At 42.1% G+C, this 23030-nt stretch overlaps 1 protein-coding gene across 1 annotated transcript; it reads left to right on the top strand.

Annotated features, from left to right (window-relative positions):
* The first annotated feature begins 18907 nt into the window (after positions 1–18907).
* LOC148871281 (B3 domain-containing protein At5g06250-like) lies at positions 18908–22033 on the top strand. The gene is made up of 3 exons (XM_088968153.1): positions 18908–20006; positions 20137–20318; positions 21361–22033. Exons 1-3 carry the CDS (start codon positions 19145–19147, stop codon positions 21391–21393), a joined length of 1077 nt encoding a protein of 358 aa, XP_088824279.1. The 5' UTR covers positions 18908–19144; the 3' UTR covers positions 21394–22033.
* The last annotated feature ends 997 nt before the right edge of the window (positions 22034–23030 follow it).

The raw sequence follows: 23030 nt of genomic DNA, 5'->3' as shown, positions 1-23030 counted from the left end.
CAAGTTTTCACCTCTCACTCCGTCACCAACAAAAGGTATCCGCGAACTCAAGAGAGCCTCCTCGGCATAGTGCAAAAGGAAGGGGAGTCCATTCAGAGCTACATCAAGCGGTTCAATGACGCTTGTTTGCAGATACCCGACTTGGATCCCGCAGTTTGCCTCACAGCAGCCAAGTGAGGCATCACTAACAAAGAGTTCAAGTGGCACGTAGTTGTCAACCAACCCAAGACTGTGACCGAGTTCCTTAAGCTCGCAGATCGGTTCATAGGGACATAGGAGGAAATCAACCAGAAGGGCGAGCAAGCCCCAGAAAAAAGAAAGAGGGAGCCAGAACCCCCATCTCAAGGAGACAACAGGAAGAAGAAGGACACAACTCGGGGGGGCAAGGCCAGTCCAGCCCTTCTGAGCTCCAGTAGCAGAAAGGGACTATACACCCCTCAACGCGAAGCGAATTGAGATCCTCATGGAAATCAATGATACTCTGTACGTGAAGTGACCACCTTGGCTGAAGGCCAACCTTAACGCCAAGGAATAAAAATTTGTATTGTAGCTTTCATAAAGATCATGGTCATAGCACCGAAAGTTGTAAAAACCTTCGCAATGAGATAGAAGAGCTCATCCATCGCGGATATTTGAGAAATTTTGTACAAAGTATTAATAATAATAATAAAGAAGGTCGACAAGGGGAGCAAAGCAGAGACGCTCCTGAGTCCAGCAAGCAAGCGGAACAGCTGCAGAAGCAGCCCCCCAAAGAGAGACCAGTTCGGGGGACCATCCATGTCATAGTCGGAGGTTCGATTGTGGCAGGCTACACCTCAGCATTAGCTAGCATGTCAGCTCGCGAGACCAACAAGGAGGAGCGGTACCCACCGAAGCGACCAAGGACAGAAGACCTCATCTTCTTCATGGAGGACGATGCGTGCAGGGTCCACTACCCCCATGACGATACGCTCGTCATAAAGATGAAGATCAACAACTTCGAAGTTAGGTGTGTCCTTGTCGATTCGGGCAGCTCAACAGACATCCTCTTCAAGGCGGCCTTCAACCAACTCCAGCTTCAAGAGTGTGACCTAAAGCCCGCGAACACTCCCCTGGTAGGCTTCAGTGGATATGAAGTTCGGCCCCTGGGAAGGGTAACAGTACCTATGGAAGTCGGCACCTGGCCTAGCATAGTGAGGCTCAACCACGATTTCCTAGTGATCACAACCCCCTCCCCATATAACGCCATAGTAGGTCAGCCGATTACCCATGCCTTATGGGCTGTGGTGTCCACCTACTACTTGGCCATGAAGTTCCCCATGGACTTCGGCATCGGGGTAGCGCAAGTTGACTAGCTTGAGTCTCGCAAATGCTACGTCGCTGCCCTTAAGGGAGAAAGAAAGGTGCCCAATTACCTCGAGTTGGAGTGACCTACGGAGCAAATCGAGGAGTGAGCTGCGCCCACAAAAGAGACCGTCTCCATCCCGGCCTCAGTGGAAGACCCAGCCCCGAACTCTTCAGATCGGTGCTTCCATTAAGGAGCCCCTATCGACCGTTTGGTGGATGTGACCTCAGGGCATGAGTTGCTGAGCTTTTTAGACGCCTACTCAAGCTACAATCAGATCAGGATGGACCTTGTTGATGAAGAGAAAACTGCGTTCATAACCGAGCTCGGCCTGTACTACTACAAGGTCATGCCCTTTGCTCTAAAAAATGCCAGGGTGACCTTTCAAAGACTTGTAAACAAACTGTTTGAGCCATTGATTGGCCAAAAGATAGAATGTTATATAGACGACATGGTCATCATAACCCAACTCTCATGTGATTTAATACAAGACTTGAATTTGGTTTTTGAAATCCTAAGTAGATTCAATATGAAGTTGAGCCCGAATAAGTGTGTCTTTGGAGTCACCTCGGGTAAATTCCTAAGGTATATTGTAAACCGATGCGGCATTGAACCCAACCCGGACAAAATAAAGGCCATCCTGGATATGAGACCACCCCGAAAAATGAAGGAGGTTCAAAGGTTGAATGGCCGAGTAGCCGCCCTGAGTCGCTTCATGTCCAAGTCGACAGATCGCTGCCTATCATTCTTTAAAGCAATTAAAAGCGAAGAGTTTGAATGGACCCAAGATTGTCAACTCGCATTTGACGAGCTCAAAAAGTACCTCGCTAGTATACCAGTCTTAACCCGGCCTGAGGAGGGCGATATTTTAGAGTTGTACCTCTCGACAAGTGACGAAGTGGTCAATTCGGTACTAATAAAGGAAGTAGATCGGGTCCAACGACCTATCTACTATGTTAGTAAAGTGTTGCATGGAGTAGAAACAAGATATCGAAAGATAGAAAAACTGGCGTATGCACTGGTCATTGCAGCCCGAAAGCTCGACCCGTACTTTCAGGCTCATACCACTGTCGTCCTCACCAACAAGCCTCTGAGGCAAGTCTTACTTAAGCCCAAGGTCTAGTCGACTGACGAAGTGGGCCATTAAGCTCAACGAGTACGACCTCCAATATAAGTTGTGAATTGCTATTAAGGCCCAAGCCTTAGTAGATTTCATTGCGGAGTGCACTTTTGGCTCCGAAGTCCCTAGGCCGGTTGAGCATGAGGCCCCTAGCTCGAGCGAGCCTGAAGCTCCTAGGTCGAAAGAGTCCGATCACCATGAGGTAGCAACCAGTGCGGCATCTCTCCTAGTTAGTTCAAGAGCGAACTGGGATGAGGAGCCCTGAATCCTTCATGTAGATGGCTCCTTGAACCAATAGAGCAGCAGAACTGGAGTACACACTACGCTTTGAGTTTGTGACATCCAACAATTAAGCATAGTATAAAGTGTTGATAGTCGGACTAGCTCTAGCCAAAGAAATGAAAGCCAAACACATTATCATCTGTAGCGATTCCCAGCTCGTGGTCAATCAGGTCACAGGAGAATACGAATCTCGCGGATCGACTATGATCGCCTACCTAGCCAAAGTAAGAGAGGCTCTGCCCAACTTCCAGTCACACTTTATCAGGCAAGTCCCCAGGTCTGAGAACACTGAGGTCGACGCCCTGTCCTGGTTAGCTAGCACCAGTGATAACACCATGAGAACCGTGTACATAGAGAACCTGCCTCGGCCTAGCATTGTCGGGGGGCATAGGAGGTCGCTCCTGTCATTCAAGCAGAGTCGAGCTGGATTGAGCTGCTTGCGAGTTTTCTGCTACATGGGACCCTCTCTGGAGATCGCAATGCCGTCAGAAGGGTAGAGCGTCAAGCAGCCAAATACATCATGATAGACGAACGACTGTACCGAAGATCCTACACGCTCCCCTACCTACGCTTCTTGCGACCCTCCGAAGCCGGGCTCATACTCTGTGACACTCATGAGGGCCTGTGCAGTGGACACTTGGGGGGCAAGGCTCTTGCAAAAAGCACTACGACAGGGATACTACTGGCCAACAATGAAAGCAGACGCCATTGAGGTTGTCAGAAAATGTGACAAGTGCCAGAGACATGACAACATCCACCATCATTCTGCTGTCGATCTCAAGTATCTCACTAGCCCGTGGCCTTTCACGCAATGGGGCATCGATATACTTGGACCGTTTCCACCAACAACAGGCCAGAGGAAGTTTCTAGTGGTCATAGTGGATTATTTCGCCAAGTGGGTAGAAGTCGAACCCCTTGTAACAATCACAGCCCAAAACATTCAGAACTTCTTTTGGAAAAACATAGTGTGCCACTTCGGGTTACCTCGGGTATTGATTTCTAATAACGGTAAGTAGTTCGAAGATATCAAATTCCAGAACTGGTGCCAAGACATGGGAATCCGATAGAACTTCACTTTGGTCGCACACCCTCACGCAAACGGTCAAGCAGAAGTCATGAACAGAGCTATACTCCGCGGACTAAAGGCACGGTTAGACCGAGCTAAAGGACTATGGGCAGACGAGCTACCTAGTGTTCTATGGGCTTACCGAACCACAGAGAAGACCACCACAGGAGAGACTCCCTTCAACCTCACCTACGGCATCGAGGCAATTACCCTAGCTGAGATCGAGGTTCCCTCGCTACGACTGAAAGCATACGACGACAAGGCAAATGAAGACAAGCTACATACCAACCTCGACCTACCCCACAAAGTAAGGGACCTCGCAAATAATAGGACCGCAACCTACCAGCAAAGAGTAGCTCGGTACTATAACACCAGCGTCAAGAAGTGAAACCTCCGCGTCGGCAAACTTGTCCTTCATAAAGTTATGGTACCTGAGTCCGACGCTAGCAAGCTCGGACTGAATTGGGAAGGACCTGACCGAGTGAAATGGGTGCTCGGGGAAGGAAGAACATACGATCTCAAAACCCTTGAAGGGAAACAAGTACCTCGGGCATGGAATATTGTCAACTTAAGGCAATATTACCTGTAACTACCGAGTAGACCACGAGTCACTCTCAAAGCCTAAGGGCCAGAATGCCGAGCTAGTACGACCTCGGTGCAACAAGACCCAGTCGCCTCCATGGCATGGGCAAGCTACTGTGTAGACCATGAATCACTTCCAGAGTCTAAGGGCCAAAATGCTGAGCTAACACAACCTCGACGCAAACTCCAAGGGTTAAGTCACCCCTCAGCTTAAGGGCTAAAACACCGAGCTAACTAAGATCTTGAGATCAAGAAAGACATAGCCACTTCAGTGGCGAAGGCTGAGTATGAAATCAGAGGCGTAAGCAGCTCGGGTTTAAACCTTACGAAGCATAGCTCATCTCTTCGCGGTATACCATAGTGTTTCCTTAAACGTTAAAGGACAGCTCGGGATAACGACTACCGCAAAAGCCTACCTCAGGTAAGTAGCTCTAATAGCTTGGGTTATGAGATTGCTTTAGCAAAAATACAGGGAACACGCTATACTTTGAAGAAAAAAGAATTTTCATTTCCATTGCAAAAAAAAATAATATATATAATCGAGCTAAACAACTCGAGAAAGTTTAACAGAAGGTAAAAAGGGCACAATCGCCCGACAAGATCTTTTCAAGACCGGGTTTATGACACCCGAGAGCCACTAGAAATCAGACCAGAAAACCACTGCCGCTGGCCTCAAGGGTCCACCTCCTCCAACTCATCCTCATCCTCCGGGGAGTCAGGCTCTTCCTCCTCCGCCTGGTCTGCCATATCGGGAGACAAACCCTTCATGGTGATGCCGTCAAGATTGAGCCCAAAAAATTTCTTTTGGACCAACCAGTGGCAGAGCTTGAATCCGGAGTGGTACGAGCTCGAGTCATACTCCATTTGGAGGTCGTGATACTCCTGGGAGTCCTTGAAGTCCCAGACCGCCCTCTCCCACTCGGCCTCCACCATGGTGTCGAAGTTCCGAGTTCAGTCCAGAAGAGTGGATTCCAAGTCCTGAACTTGTTGATAAAGGAGCTCCCTCTCTGCGGCCACCCTCGACGACTCCTCCCTGTAGCGCGTGATCTCCTCAGAAAGTCTGGCGATCTGTGCCTCCTGGTCCCGGATGAGTTGCTCTTGGGACTCGCTCCCTTTACGAGTGTGATGGAGCTCACCCCGGGTCCAGTCGAGCTTGCCCTGGTGCTTTTGAACGATGACCCTCTGATTATGAGCATCGTCGAAGTGGATGTTCGTCTAGAGGGCCATGGCGTGGATGGCAGAGTTCACCTACTAACAAGAGACTAAGGTCAGAAGGAAGCAAAAGGAAGCAAAAAAACAAGGAGAGGGGAAGGACCACTTACCACCATACAATGCGCGAAGGCGAATGCGGCGAGATCCCCGGGCTCCATCTCCCCCCACTTAGCGATCTCCTCGTGGCAGACCCCCCTTCGGCTCTTCAACCTAGCCACTACTTAGTCATTAATACCCTCCCAATTCCCCACTAGGAGCCGCGGGTAGGGAAACGACTGAGATGGACCAGGAAGAATCACCCCTTGCTGCGGGAGCTTTCCCTCCTCGAGGCCAACTCCGCCAGCACCTCCTACAGATGGAGGCAGCGGAACTTTAGGCAATGGAAAAGTGAAGTCTGGCTCCACAGACCTGAACTCAGTACTCCTAGAGGTGGGAGTCCGGTCAGGACGCGATCTCTTCACTTTGCACTTCTAGTTACTTGAGAGGAGGCAGCGTGCATCAACACTAGACATGATGACTGCTAAAAAAAAAAACCACAAGATATTAGTTCACTAAGAAACAAAATGTATGCATACACAATATTGTTACAAGGCACTACGTGACCTAAAAAGGCAACCTACCCGGGCTCAAGCCGGCTTGCGTGAGCTTCTCCTCGGTCAAGTAGTCCGAACAGAGGAAGCCTGTCGATGCCCAGGACAGCATCGTTTTCCGAGTTTCAGGGTCCAGCTCGGCCCCAGGGTCCTGGATGGCGCCCCTCCAAGAAGTTGAGAAGGGCCACCCCTCGGGGTTATGGACAACAAAATAATCCCACTTCCAAGCAAGAATCTTATTCGGTAGCTCATACAAGAGCTTATAGCCGCAACGGGGAGTGAGGTAGTAAAAACGCCTTTTCGGAGGAACTTCAAGAGCGGCATTTTTGATACAGAGAATAGAAGCAAAAATGTCAAGGTTCAAGGGGAGGCAGTACTCATAACACAAAGAAATGGTCCCAACCATGTTTCGGATAGCGTCGGGATGAAGCTGATCGATGATAACATTAAAGTGGTTTAGCACCTCCACTATTAGGGGGTACAGGGGAAGACGCAAACCAGCCTCGAGCTGTTCCTGGTAAATAACTATCTCATCGGGACCATGCTCCCAAGGGAAGTTACCAGTGGGGAGACTGTAGATGAGGTCCCCAAGAAGGTGAAAATAGCAGATTAGAGACCTGAGTCTCTTCGCCGTCATAGAGGAAGGACCAAAGGTGTCAGGATCCCTCCCCCGAGAATTAGAGGCCACATCACCGAAGGTCTCCCGAGCCTCCGAAACCTGCTCTCAAGCTCCCTCGGAGCTCGAGGGAGCGTCGTCGTCCTGGTTACCATCCCGGTAATTAGTATGGTACGGATACCCAAACATGATTGACAGTGATTGAGACTCACTGGAAAAGATGAAACGAAGTGAACGGAATAGCTCGGGTATACTAGATGGATGCGTGACCTCAGAATACGAAGACAACAAGATAGCATGAAAGGAAATGAGGCATAGGGGGCCCTCCTATTTATAGCCACTACGCCCTCGAATCAACGGTCCAGATTAAGGCAAATCCGAAGGTTCGTAGTCAAGCTGACCGCACACCTTCTGAAACTGAAATGTGACTGGCTACATGATTCCCATGATTGAGGTAAAGGCAGCTGCATGATATTCGGAGTTAAGAGCCGCTTTAGCGCATTTTCGGTATTCAAAAAGTTAGAAATCCCCTGATTCCCGCACGCGCATTTAATATGAGCAATCAATCAAGTTTGAATTTCGGTCAAATCAACCCGTCACACTTCATGAACTCCTCACGCTAAGGCAGTACTCTTAGCCCGAGGAGTGGGGGGCAATTGATGGAGGATGATTTGACCCGACCTATTGAGACGATGACACATGGATCTAACTCAGCACGAGCAACAACTCAGCATCATGACCTGACCACAACTAATTAATGAGCCTGTAGAGCAGCTCATTGTGTCATAGCTCGCTATAGGGGGAGCTCGCTACAATGCGAGCTCCAGGTCCCCCGAGTTACTGGAAAGGGAATACTCCAAGACTATTTCAGTTCATGAGCTAGGGAAACCAGCTCGCTCTAGCACTTGGGCAGAAGAATTGCCCCAAAGACCAACCTTAATGAGGGTCACCTCGAAGTACCCCTAAGAGCTTGCTACAAAGTAGCTCGCTGCGTGACAGGGTAGATCGCTACAAAGTAGCTTGCGATTAAGTAACACGACGCTCTCAGGAAGCTTCTATCTGACAAGACCGTACTTGTTAGAATGCACTATGTCTCTCGACTGACGGCGCAGTCCCTGCCCATTTGATAGTCTGCACCCACGTCTCTTGATAGATGGTGGCGTGCTTGTCCCTTCAAGACGTGTCACTCATCCAAGCGGGTAGTACATTGTATCGATCACCTGCGCAGCCCTGGCAGGTAACGGCTGCGACAAGAGCCCGGTGGTGATTACGCCCAATTTGACAAGAATGCTCCTATAAAAGCCCTTTAATCGAAGGGGAGAGGACTCTCTCAAATGAGATCTGAACTTGAACTCTTACTTGCTCACGAGCTAATCTTGAGACACAATGATCTAGTGTGACCCACCTTCTTAGCCTTTTATACTCTTTTCTTCTTCTTCAGTGTTCTAACTTAAGCTTCAGAGTATTCTCGCCGAGCAAATCCCCCGGGAATCCTTCACCTTCGTCTTCTCAGGTGTCGTCCGTTATCAGCAAGGAGCCGGTTAGTAGCCAGCTAGGAGTGCCCGGATCGTGCCGCATCAATTTTTTATTCTAGAAATATCCTTAACATTTTTTTGTACTAAAAACAAAATTGACCAAATATAGCCAATAGTGTGGTTGCCTATGTCTTATATAGCCATCTAGGAGTGCCCGGATCGTGCCGTATCAATTTTTTTTTATAAGTGGTGTTTTAGTAAAATGCTAGCTATAGGGTAGATTTTAGTATATCCATGAAACTATAAGGCGTAATTTTAGTAAATGACCATTTCTATTATTTAGGTTTCGCTTAATAATCTCGTACATTGCATGGGTCCCCTCTAGTATATATAAAAACCGACTAAACCAATAAACCGACCCTTCATGTTTGGGTCGGTTTTGTTTCAGGATCGGTCAATTTCGGTTTAGTCAATAAGTAAACCGATTAGGTAGAGTCAATTGAAAAAAATGACTCAAATCGACCCAACCCAACCCGTGAATACCTCTACTTAAAAATATATGATGTTTTTAGAAGGAAAAAAAATTAGAAAGAAGGTTATAAACGAGTTCGGATCTACTACCCACAAAACACTACAGCTACACATTGGGAACATCTCAATTGTCATTCATAGGGAGATGTTCGCAATGCATGAATTTAGTGTCTTGTGGGCACATGTGGTAGAATCTTTGTAAGTAGGAGATCCAAGCTTGGTTCCAAAAACCCTTAATGAATCTAGATCTGCTACTGCTACCATAATTTTACCTATAAAATACTACAGCTGCACATTGACTGTGCAAGTTAGGATCTCCTCCCAACAACAACTGTCCCAACATTCTAACAACATGATTTGTGTTTGTACGTCTCACTCTATTATTATGAGATAATGATGTTAGAACCATTTTTCATTGAGAGGAGATACGAACTTGCAGCTGTAGTGTCGTGGGTAGTAGATCCAATCATAGATTTCATGACTAAGAAGTACACAAATTATTAATTTTTTTTTTTTGGTGATCATACACATTATTAAATTGAACCTTTGCCATTTAAAGTTCAATAAAGGAAGCTGCAATCCAATGAAATCATTTAATGAATCTCAACCATCCAATAAATCATATACATTATTAAATTGAAACTTTGCCCTTTAAAGCTCAATAAAGAAGCTGCAATCCAATGAAATCATTTAATGAATCTCAACCATCCAAAAGTGTATCAAAATATAATAATCTAATCCAAATGATCTAAATATTGTATTAAGGTTTCATCTAATCTAATTCATCGAAAAGATGTATGAAATCAATCCAAAGATCCAAGCCATCAAAGTGGTTTCTTAATATTTTAAATTATTTAACAAATCAAGGCGATCCAAATAATGTATCAAATCAATCCAAAAAAATTAAGCCATTATTTTCTCAAAGTAGTAGGTCGATATCATCCATCCAAGTGATGGATTGATATTTTATTCATAATATAAAATATACCAAACATAAGCCGATACATCATATGGATGATTTTTATAATAGATTTATGTTTTTTCAATTTATCATTTGATTATTTTTCTTATAAAATTCCATACATTAATTAATTGATGGCTAAGATCACTTTAGATATTGATACTTGGAGTGGAAGTATGTATTAGACAATTGTATGTCCTTAGCTCCAATCAGAATGATGTGTACATTATGAGTTTATTGTAAATGAATAAAGTACATATTTGATTCATGTTCTTATGGTTTGTTTCTGTGTAATACCCTTAAACTGGACACTTATGAGACTCGTGTTAGTTTAGAACGTTCACAGCCAGTGGGTCGGTCTGGGGAGACCTGTCCTGATAAGGTTGACACTGATGTACTGCCAAGTCGATTGGGGTGGCCTGTCTCTACCACTAGGGTGAGACCCGAGGTACATGCAGTGTAGGATCAGCTTAAGACCTTGAACCGAGCCAGAATTTCAGTATTGCCCTGGACCTTGGTGATTAGCGAGCAAAACTGGAATGTTACACCTGACCCCTAGACTCGATTATGGTACCGCACTAGGTGGTGGATTGAGCCATCTTTGATATGCCAATCAGTGAGACCCTTGGAGGGGGTCAAAACTTGGGTATGTTGAGATGGTTCATGAACCCATCTGAGTGGATGATCAAAGTGACAGGATCAGCCCCTTTGTCAGACAAAGGTAATGATTAGGGAAATGCACTCTCTCTGATGGAAACCAAAACTGTCGGCAGTTGATTTCAATCGTTGAAGTTTTGTTTTGCAAAATATATTTATATAATATATATATAGGTTTCCAAAATTGATTGCAAAAGGTTTTAATCCCCGGGGTCCATGTAAGAGGAGAGTGCAACACTGTACCTTGTAGTCAGGGGAGAAGTCCTCCCTTGTCGGGCAGCGTTTGATCATTATGAGCTGAGATGTTAAGTGTAAGGCCTTTGAGGGTTAAATCTGATGGGTTAATCTTGCATCTGCCCACAATCCTTGGGTGCTACAAGGTGGCTTGGCCCAATGACCACTAGGCTTTCTAGTGAATTCAGCTAGGCCTTGTGACAAAGGCTGGGCCAAACCCTTGTGGCTGATGTGTAGATCAATGTTTGGGTCCCACGCCACACAGAGAAAGCCCAACTAAGCAACAATTTGGAAGGCTTAAGTGAGCACATACACTTAATGGGCCAAAATCCCAATACATTATTTGGACCAGCCTTAAAGGATAAGGGAAAGTCTCTATCCACTCAGTAAGAGTCCAGATTTGAATATGATTCAAATCTGGAAACTCTTAATCAAATTAGGAAGGTTGATCATGATCTGCAGATTAAATAAGGACTCTAACTTATCACTTAAGGGGATCAACATCTCCTAATAGGATTAGGAGCTGATCCCTTTAGGGTTATAAAGGGAGGAGGGGGCGGCAGCCTCAAAAACACATTCATCTGAGATACAGATACAACATAGAAGAGAGAAATCAGCATACAGTGAGTGTGCCAATTTCTCCCTACCGCTTCCTTCCTGCCGCCGCCGCCTTTAGCAGTTCATTTCCACTCATGTGGGAGTCATCAAGAAGCGTTCTTGATTTCAGTTCTTTGTGAAATAATTGAAAAGAAGTTGTGCTCACTTGTTGTCCAGTGGGTTCTTGCGAAGGATCCAGTTCTTGTGAAGAACGTTGTTGATTTTGCTTTATTCTACACTGCATCATCTTCAGTGGGAGCAGTGTTTGGTGACTTTTCTGAGCATGAACACCTTCATTGGGGGATACTAATTATCTATATCAGGTATTTTCTTCTCCTTTTGTTTTGTTCAGATCTGGTTCGGTTCTTGATTCAAGATTGATCATTGAAAACTAGTTTTCTAAAATAGGAAATGTGATTCCCAGTTGTAGGAAGGAAAGGAATTTTTTTTTTGAAATTCGCCCATTCTATTCCGCTTTATCCGGGCGTCCATACAATGGATCTTTCCATTCCTTTAGTATGTGCATACTTATGATGGCTGAGATCAGACATTGTTTTCAGGAGATCACTTTGATGATTGTCATCCATAGCCACAAACCCCTTAACTCACCACACAATGGGGAAAAGGAATTGATCCCAAGTCTCCTCCACTACAGCCAGCTAGACCTTACCACCTGAGCCAGTTGACATCTTATTACATGATTTGAATTTGGTACAACACTTAAATTGGTCAGAATCCGAATCAAAATCCTTTAAAATTGGAATTGGAATGGTCTATTCCCATAACCTGTTTGATTCAAATAAAATTCAGAATTAGAATTAGAATCAAATGAAATGGAATCTTATTTTCAAGGGAGGGGACGGAATGGTCATTCCCTCAAATGGGGGATTTCCATTCCACCAGAATTGGAATGGGATTCTGATTCCGCCCAACCAAATAGTTGGAATCGGAATTGCCAATTCCAAAACTCTATTCCCCCGAACCAAATAGGTCCTTAGTTTCTTCTACCATTCCACTTCCATGGTGTAGATTAGTTGAAACCTTCGCACATAAGTTGGATTTTAAAAATTAATTTACTGATTTTGAGACTCCATTTTAGGTTGTGTTTAGTACCATTGCCACTTCTACTTGCAACGTTTTGCATTGGTCAATACAAATTTTTAAGAAATTGCCTTGGTGTATCACATCTTCTAACCATTTTTACTAAATTAAAAATATAGACATTGGATTAAGTGTTGGCATTTATAGAAAACACCAAATTATACATTGCATGAAGCAACAGCAATGGTATCCAATATTGTATTGATAACTCAAAACATTTGTGGTAGAAAAAAAACATATATTCTCATAAAATTCGTAATGACCAAATTAAAATACTGCAAATAGAAATAGCAATGATACCAAATACAACCTTAATGGCTTAAATCTAAGATCATGTTTAAAAATAACTTTTAATAATGTAAATGTAAAATAATAAAATCATCCCAAAAATCAAGAAAATGACATTTTAGGTTTTTCAAAATATCTAACAAGGCATATGGACATATTCCGTCCATTTTCCCTGACGGAATACTAACGGAATGACTTATATGATAATCTGGTAAAAAAGTTTGGTGGTGTTGGTATGGGTTGATCAATGCAAATTTGTGAAAGAGATTTCTGAATTTTCAATGTTTTGAAAACGATTAATACAGATTACTGTTTCTAATTAAATCGCCAAATTTAATGTTTCTAACATATATGGATTTTTCTAGTTAAAATAACACTCGTACTGACAGGCATTGGCTGCATGATGCCACTGTACCCAACACAACACCCCTTATAGGGTTTGTGGTTGGAGTGTAGCTGGATTATAAATTACTCCTTTGTCCCAGGTTGTTTTTGGATTATGTAGGTTTCTGGTCAGAAATAGAATCAAATTTTATTCTGCCTCAAATTCTGTAGGCTTCAAATGATTTCACATGTACATATAGTACCCAAAAAATGCCTAGGAATATTACAGATTTGAGATGAGATGGTTGCTTGGCATCACTCCCAAAGCAAAGATGCCGGATCAAATCCATTGAACCTCTGACTCTCCATGGTATGGCAAGTGGGCCTCATTTGCAGTATGTTTTGTTCCTATTGATGTGTCCTTCATAACCCCTCCCTTTGATCAACTAATCCAACCATTTTATCATCATCTAAGCCTTGTCCAAATTACATGGAGCATGCAGCTACATAAATCCTCTTTTGTCATTTGGTTTCTTTGCTTGATATACTTAGAATTTAAGGGCGATGCATTAAGGGTCTGTTTGGTTTATAGTCAGAATTAGAATCGAAATCTTTTAAAATCAGAATTAGAATGGTCTTTTTAATAGAAATTGGAATCAGTAGGAATGGGGATTTTATTCCCAAGGAAGAGGGAGGGAATGACCATTAATTTCCTCAAATAAGAGAATACTGTTCCATCAAGAATGGGAATGGGATTCTGATTTCACCCAACCAAATAGTTGGAATCGGAATAGCCCATTCTGATTCCGATTCTAGACCCTATTCCTGTCAACGAAATGGGGTCTAAATGTTGTCTGTTTCCTTTTTTATTCAAAATGAAATGACATTACACAAAATACTTTTTAAGTATTTACTCCCATCATGATGAATTTTCACATATTACCCAAGCCGGTTCACTAAGACTATAGATTTATTGAATACATCATTGTAGCGTGCATGCAACCTGAATTGTTTTTTTTTTATTGTCGATTCCAAAAACAAATCAAAATCATCTGGTTTGAAAATAGGAATTAGGATCTACTCCTCACACAAGGCGCCTCACACCGACCTCACATGCACATCTAACCTTGCATTGGGAACATCTCCCATAAATACAGGAGATGTTCTCAATGCATGGTGGGATGTGCATGATGTCGGTGTGAGGCACCCTGTTTGAGGAGCAGGTCTGGTCTCTGAAAATAGATTGTTTCTCAAAATGAATGCAAGAAACATGTTCTTAGTTGTGTATGTGTTTTTTGTTTTAAATTATTTGGAGAGTAAATTTTGTTTTCGTTAAAAAAAAGAATATAATTTCAATGGTTTTCAAAATATAATTTGTTTTTGAAAACAAAACAATTTGTTTTCACTTCTCAAAACAAAAGCAAGGCTGTAAAACATATTTTTGTTTTCTGCTAATGTAACAATTTTAAAAATAAATGAAAACAAAAACATTCACATTACCAAACACTCCTAAGGCAGGGTGCAACATGAGCAGGCTCAATTGGACTTTTATCAAAATCAATTTGAATTGGCCTGACCCAAAAAGCTAAAACCTGAAACAATATAAAATGCTTATTCAGACCTATCCAAATTGCACCCCTATCTTAACGGCATCATACAAACTTGTTCTTGTTTCAAATTTTTGTAGTATAAAACTTCGAATGTCCATAATCAATTAAAAAAAAATTGACCATAGGGGATGCTTCCAAATGTATAATTAGCAGGCTGAAACTGAGGTCTTGTCTGTATAACGAAACTAACCAGATGATAATCACAATACCAAGGCACCAAACAACAAAGTGATTGCCAAAAATACAAGCTCCCCACATGCTTAACAAAGTTCTTCCATAAGATCAATAAAAGAATGTACTAGAAGATATCTTGTTTCCCTCATTTATATAAATTTTGCAAAAGAGAGGTACCTTGTTACGCTTTATATATAGAGACTGAACTAAAAGAAATGGAAAGGACAGACAGAGCTTTGCAAATTGGAAGTCAGCTGCCATCCTCCTTTTTTTTCACTTCTTGTGAAGGGTCACAGTGTCACACGGTAGTCCTTTTAATCACCCAAGGGCACCTCTGTCCTTTGGTCATAAATGGGCTAGGTGGGACCAACCTATGAGAGTATCCCCACACCACCTCTTGCCACGTGTCTGCCGTTAAATGCATCAGCATTTGCTTTCTCATTCATTTTGAGAGGGAAAGTTAATGGTAGGATCGCGTGGGGCCCACTTCAAAATGGTGATCCTTGCACGCCTTCTGCTGCTGCAAATAATTTCGTCCCCATTTACGGCCCGGCCGACACTCAGGAAAAGGGCAGATGTGTTCTCTCCACTCCTAATGTCCTACGCCCTCTCTCTCTCTCTCAAACTACTGTGAAAATCTAAGAAGAAAAGAAAAGGAAAACAGTGGAAGTACAGAGTGGATGTGATCGAGTGCTCTGGGCTCTCTAGACAAGCATTTGGGTAGTTGGGTTGAAGGTTGGACTCGGTATGGTGCTGGGGGCAAATCCTGATCTGACCCAGTTAGTTAGCCTCAACCCAAGTCCCCACCTAACACGTAGTTAGTTAGCAATCCGGTGGACTCGGGCCTGGAAGTGTTTGACATAGGAGTAGACAGAAAAAATAGGAGATATGATATGGAACCCATTACCTACCCGAACCCATTAATGGTTTTACTATCCCAATCTTAAACTCTACCTAACCCGGTCAAGAGGGTCAGTAACCCGATTAACTCACCCCCCGCCCTCTCTCTCTCTCATCTATCCATCTATAATTGATTATTGAATGCAAATCTCCTGGCAAGAACCGTGTAGGACTAGAAGTAGTAGTGGTTAAGTAAAGTCAAAATACAAGTGTAGTAGACTCAGGCCCACCTAATCCATGGCATGGGTCTAAGCTATCTGTCTGATGAATATGAAACCCTAGCTCACTGTATGTCCATGTCAGTCTGTGTAGTTTTCATATGAGGTCCCCTTTACCAAGTGTGGAAAAGCAGTGAAAGTTTTTTGGAATTTTGGTGGAAATTGGAAAACCAACCAATCCCATTGGGAAGACTCAAGCATTTATTTATGCAAATTATGTAAAATCCGAATAGTGTCTTCACTAGATGGAGTTCCATTCAGGACAAGCATCTATTTTGCTTTTTTTCCCTTTTCACTTTTTCTTTTTTTTTTTTTTTTTTTGGGTGGGTGGGGGGGGGGATAATTCAAGCCATCCATTCATGAGAATTTTCATGGACAAAATCCCAACTTATAATTAATGCATTTAGTTTGCCCCTATCTGTTATTGAAAAACAAAAAAAAAAGTTTTTTCAATGATTATTTTTGAATTTACTTGTGGAAATTAAATCATGATTTTCTGACATCCTAGCTAAATAAATGATGAAAAAAAAAGGCTGAAACTAAATGATTTTTCGAGTTTAATAACCCAAAAAGATTCTTAGAAAGGATTAATGCAAATAGAATGCGGGTTTTGTTTGCTAATTATGTTGAATCCATTCAGATGTAAAAAATTGGTCTTTTATGTAGGTGATGCCTCATTGTTTAAGAATGTCAAGACATATCAGAAATTGCTATTAATTAATTACATCATAGAATGACGAGTGAAGAACCCTAGCATGCTCTGGTAGTCAATTATCGTCGACCTTTTAAATGAATTTTATATGTTACTATTTTTCCTTAAATTAAAACACTACTTTACAAAATGGGCATCGGCCCTATTTAGTGGTAGTACATTGTTCATGGCACACCAGTACATATTTGGAAGAAAGGGAATAAACAATAATATTTTTGAAAGTTTTGATAGTTGTATTGTTACATTGAACTTATATAAAAGTCATAATAATTAAATTAATCAGCACCCACAGTTATGAGAAGTCATGATCCTTGATAGAGTGGAGTGGCAGAGCAGAATTCATGTATTCATGTAGCAGACTCCAAATAATTAGGATAATAGTAGAATCCCTAATCAACAAATAACCTCACAAGCCATAACATTCTAATGAGATCAACAGAGAAGTCAGAGGAAATAAAAGAACAGCTTGACTTATAAAATTACAAAAATTAATGAAGTTAATTGATTTGGTCACTATCATTTAAAGGCAATGATCTTGAGAGGATATTTAAATGTGGGTTTATTAGTAAAATTGTCAAACTTGAATAAATTAAAGAATTAAACCCAATTTATATAGGGTTTTGTTTTTGAAGAAAATTGTGGAATTAATTAAGTAGTTTGTGATTTAACTGTGGAATAAGAAAATCAGATACATGGGTCCTAGTGGAAAAGTCTAGTTTCACGGACTTGTCTAACAAACCAGGTGGTTTTGCTTGGGAAGTGGAGAGAAGCAGTCCAGATGTAGTAATATTTAATGCTATTTTATTATTATTCCATGTTCATCACTTTCCTCAAATAATTTCATGAGATCATCTTGTCCCCCCAAACAAACTAATTAATGAATATTTCTCAAACAAAAGAAGACATGGCCACGAATTACATGGCAGATTCCTCATCTACAGTGGAAACCTAGTTATTTTACAACCAAGGAATCCGGTCCTTAACCAACAACACATCTTGAGAAACTAATAGAAAACTTATCATTTGGCATAAGATATATTTCTCATCTTGCATCTACTGTGATATCTTACATGCATCAGGGTTGGACTGGTGGATGGTTCTCCCTAGAGCTCCTTGGTGAGGACCCAAATTAAGGATATCTATCTTGACCATCCAATCCCAAGACATGTTAGAGATCATCTTGAGATCAATGTCCACATTGATATCCAAAAAAGAAACAAGACATACACTGGAACCCAACAACTCTCATAAGTTCCCAATACATACTTGAGAAAAACAAACTGCTTGACCTTTTGTGGGGAAGAAAAGGGTGTCTGAATCTACCTGGAAATTTAGTCGTGTCTTTGTCTGAAAGCATGAATAAAAGAAAAAAATAATAGAATATTAGGAGAAACAAAATGATACCCAAGTGAGACAGGCTCAGTGTGTATGTTTTAATTGATAATTGTTTAATCAGAAAAGGATGGACTGTGGCCTTGTGGGGAGGGGATTGATACACGACTGCAACAGATAGTCAATCCGCCATTGAATAAATCTTATCTCATCTCTGAGCTCATGCTTATTGGAAATGAAAGGGATCCATCTGGAATTTTTGCAGGCCCAATCCCTTCCCTTGCCTCTTTTAACAACTAAGGATTGCCCTACCCCTTCCCCAAAAGGGCCAAAACCAATTATTCTGTCATACACGTGACAAAATAGCCTCACCCACTTAAGTCCTGACCTTTTCTCTATAGAATCAAAGAAATTAATTAACAAAGGTTCCTCCTTAGCTCCTTGAATTGAATCAACTACTTAGATTTGATTACTTAAGTTTTAGTCTACCATAGGAGGATATATAATCAGACATTCAATTATATATACTAGTTCCCGTCACTTAATTCTTTAGGACACAGACCCCAAAGGCCCACACTCACAAGCTTCATTTGCACTGCTAATTTGAGACCTGGGACCTCACCCCAAGTCCACAATTCACCCACACAAAAAGCTATGCACTTTTTACTGTTTAGAAGTAATCAGATGCAAGAACTTCATCAACCCATGGATTCCAATCCAATGGTTATCATATCACGGGGCCCAGGTACTTAAATCTTGGCCAATGAGGTGGAATGGGTCAGTTATAGTCCATGGAATGGAGACATAGAACCTTTCGGCTTTACCATGCATTCTTTGATTTTTCATCTTTTTCCTAGAACTACATTATGTCTTATGTCTTTCAATGTGTCAATCAGTCCTCAAATTCTCTCCATCTGCCCCATATAACCTTGATTTTTTTATTATTTTTTACAGTTCAATATTTATGGAATATTTATAAAAATTACATCAAAAAAATGATTGATATTTCCATCACGCAAAACCTTAAAGTACTGATCTCGTACTACAATAATCTCTCTCTCTCTCTCTTTCTCTCTCGTCATTTTTTTCTACATTATAAACGACTAAAAATTCTCACGATCTCTCCAACAAAACCAATTACCATCCTCATCACCAATCTCCAGTCTCATCCCACATCTCTCTACCTTCATTCCTTCACCTCTCTCTAGTCTCTGGTCTCGTCCCACCTCTCTCTCTCAATGGCCACAAACCATTTTCCTTCAGAACTCCAAGAAGGGTTTTGGTGGACAACACAGGACCCTGCAACAAGGATCCCAACTTCGAGATACAAAGGTGTAGTGCCTCAACCCAACGGCCGTTGGGGAGCTCAAATCCAAGAGAACCATCACCGCCTCTGGCTGGGGACCTTCGACTCCGAAGAGGCCGCCGCCCGGTCCTACCTCCGTGCCGTGTCCATGTTCGGTGGACGCGACTCTGCTCTCAATTTCAACCCAACCCAACACGACAATAACGAGGAGGACCTCGAAGATCAACAGACAACTGAAGACAGAGAAACCGTCGACAACGACGACACCGACCACGCAAACCAACACCAACACCACCAAGAAGAGCGGGAGCACATGTTCGAGAAGCCATTAACGCCCAGCGACGTTGGAAAGCTGAACCGTCTCGTCATACCCAAGCAGCACGCCGAGAAATACTTCCCCCTCGGTGGCGGTGACTCGGGTGAGAAAGGCTTGTTACTGAGTTTCGAGGACGAATCGGGCAAGTCCTGGAGGTTTCGCTATTCGTATTGGAACAGTAGTCAAAGCTACGTCCTGACTAAAGGGTGGAGTCGTTTCGTCAAGGAGAAACGACTCGACGCCGGCGACGTTGTTTCGTTTGAACGCCGTAAGCTCAACGGCGACCGGTTCTATATCCGGTGGAGGCGCCGTCCCGTCCCGGTGCAAGATAGCGGTGCAGTGCAGGAGATTCCTGGTCCTCCAATGAGCGCGTGGACCCGAGTCTTCTACTCTGCGCATCCTTATCCTCCGCACCCTCATGGCCCTCCTCCTCTACTATACCAACCTGACTCTCTTCATCATGCAAGCATACCTACAGGTACCAAGTACTCTCTCTCTCTCTCTCTCTCTCGAATTTTAGAATTTTGGAAAAATAAAATCGAGATGAGAAATAAATGACGTCATATTCACGAGAAATTGAGCGGTTACTGTGTATGCACGTGTTGCAGGAGCTCCTGTCATTCAGAACCCAACTACGACGGGGAACTCCAAGCGACTGAGGCTGTTCGGAGTGAACCTGGACTGCCAACTCGACCATCCCGGTCCACCCACGCACGACGGTTCGCCTTTACTGAACCAGACTCTGCCACCGCATCTATATACTCAACCTCACGGTTCGAATGGCTATCAGGTAAGACCACTAGCCAAGTAGCTAGAAGCCAACCCATTTGGGACAAGCTCATTAAGCTGTGTTTAGTAAGAGTGCAAATGTAAAATTGAAGGAAATTTGCACTAAAATGGAAGTAAAGTTTATTTTCAAGGTTGTGTTCGGTTGCAGTGTAATTTTAAAATCACTAGCATAAATAGCATAAATGCATGAGAGTACAAATAAAAAGAATGATAATTCTCGTTTAATTTTGTTTTAGATTTTATTTTATTCCGCCTCAGGTCTTATTTTATTTTACTTCAATCAAACAAAATAAGATAATATTTGAAATAAAAAATCAGAATTTGCACTATCATAGTTTTATATCCATATAAATTAATTTGCACTTAAAAGCTTAGTTTGAAAAGAATACGTACAGAATAAATCTTGTATTTTGTATTATTTTATATGTATTTATATAAATATATATAAAATATAAGATTTTGTACTCTATATATTTATATTTCCAAACTGAGCCTAAACAAAATTTAGCTTTGAGATTCGTGTTTGCACTCTCGCAATCAGACAAGATACTGTAAATTAATGAACACAAAACCGAACCAGCCTTATTTTTGCATTCACACAAGTGCATTCACCTTTTGCACTCTTACCAAACACAGCCTTATTTTTAACCGTAGATTCTGAAGTGGGCCATAAGCCCGTTTAGTGATTTCAGAATGTTGTATGCTGTGTATGTGCGATCAACATCCGTGAAAATGGAGCCCACACGTTGAGGAGAAAATTATAGCCGTGGGCTTAGCTGGGCTGTTTGATTAGTGGGCCATGGCCTAAGATAGCATCCCCGACTCCCTGAGCCATGAACCACTTCTGTGATATTGTCAGATTGTGGAGAAATTTGAAGGGGTGGTGGCCCACTGAATGTATGTTTTAGATGAAGAGACAATTAAGCATATTAAAGTTGATTGATGGTACAGACATTTTTTATCCGTACAACAACAGTTACAAATCTGGGTTATTCCTTAAATGGAATACCTGCTCTGATAATTTGCCGATATTTTGCCAACAGGAATTCAGCTTTTCGCATACGAGAAATCGCTGAGGAGATCTGAGGATGTGACGTAGTGGATTGACTAAGGAGAGCACTTGTAGAAAACTGAAAAAAAAAAAAGAAAAATTTTGAAAAAGAAAAAAAATAGAAAAAGAGGAAAATCCCTGATTTTCAGGCAACTTCTCACAAAACTGATAGAATTTCCAAAGGGCAGGAGTACGAAGTGTCGGATCAAAGAGGTTGAAGAATGATAGGAGGGGAAGGTCAGAGAAGGTGGGACCCCAGAAAAGTTAGGGCTGACATCAGCAATTCCACCCCTTCTAGTAATTTGTATCAGGAATCTGCTGTTACTGTTAAGATTCTCTGTGGAGATTTTTCACACATCCCATGATAATATGAGCAGGGGATGGTGGGTGATGGGTGAACGAAAGGACTGGAGATTACAGCCAATGTAAGTACTGAACCTATGTTCTTCCATGTAGCCACAAGGTTCTTGGGTGCTCTGTGGGGCTGGAGAGAGAAAAGAGAGAGGGAGAAACAGAGAATATTGTTTTACTTTTCAATGGTAATGATAATGTATGTCAAGTTGATAGATGCTTGATTTGTTTTTTTTTTTTTTTTCTTCTATTCCTCAAGAGAATTGACTTGGGTATGCCAAAACCATGGTTATGATGACGTTGCTGATGATGATGATTATATTGATGAGGATTTCGCATCATGGCCACACCCACATGCATGAAACAATTAGTAATTTCAATTCACATACCCATCAGAGTGATTCTTATCTACTTCATACTTTCTCCCTTCCATGCTTCACCAAAAGATAAATGATAAGATAAAAAGATATGTTTGTTGAAAGAGTGGATGTATTCAAATTGAATGCAGTCAACTTGCAAGGTCTAAGAAATGAAGTGTAGAGAGTCAAATAAAGCGGCAACCAAACAACTGGTGATCAATGCATTCAAACTTGCTTCAACCTGAGATGACTTTTAAATTTAATGGTTGAAATAAACAAGAGCATGCTAGACAGTGAATGAACGATTGCAGCCTTCTAGGTTCTCATTTCTATGGGTTGATGATCTATAAAATAATGATTTAGATAGATTATGCGTTAAAAATAACCAAGTCAGAATCAGCAGCTCATGAACCATATAATAATAAGGTAATCAGTATACACTTGAAATAAATAAATCAGAACCAGCAAATGATGAGAAGGGTAGGTCAAGAAGAAGGTAAAAGGAGATGGGAGTGAGGTGGTGGAACCGCAAAAGTGGGTTTTTCCAGCAAAGCACAGAAAGTTGATGCGTTTCCTTGCAAGCTACAGTGGCTATTGAGCCAGTGATGATGTATGGGCGCTAAATGACCAATATGGGAAAGCTTTAACTGTATAAACAAGTAGTGTCCCGTGACCACAGGAACCCAAAGAGAGTAGGAAATGAAACATAACCATTAACATCACCTTGATGGATCCAATGTTTAGTGGATCAGTAAGTTTTTCTACTTGGATGGGTCACCAGATAAAGATATGAGCTGTTATCATTGGCCTAAAAAGTTGGTGGCCAATCACATATTCATGCAGACTCTACCTATATAATGGGTTTGTCTTGTTAAGTATGAATATAGAAATCCCCCCAACTTTACTTTTCCTAGAATTAAGCTCTATTTTACAGCTGCTTGGGTTTTGCACC

The sequence above is a fragment of the Nelumbo lutea genome, chromosome 2 (genome assembly GCF_056320005.1).
Source record: "Nelumbo lutea isolate HS-2025 chromosome 2, American lotus-T2T, whole genome shotgun sequence".
NCBI classification, from domain to species: domain Eukaryota; kingdom Viridiplantae; phylum Streptophyta; class Magnoliopsida; order Proteales; family Nelumbonaceae; genus Nelumbo; species Nelumbo lutea.
Note: the sequence above shows the minus strand (reverse complement) of the source record. Positions and strands in the feature narration are given on the sequence as shown.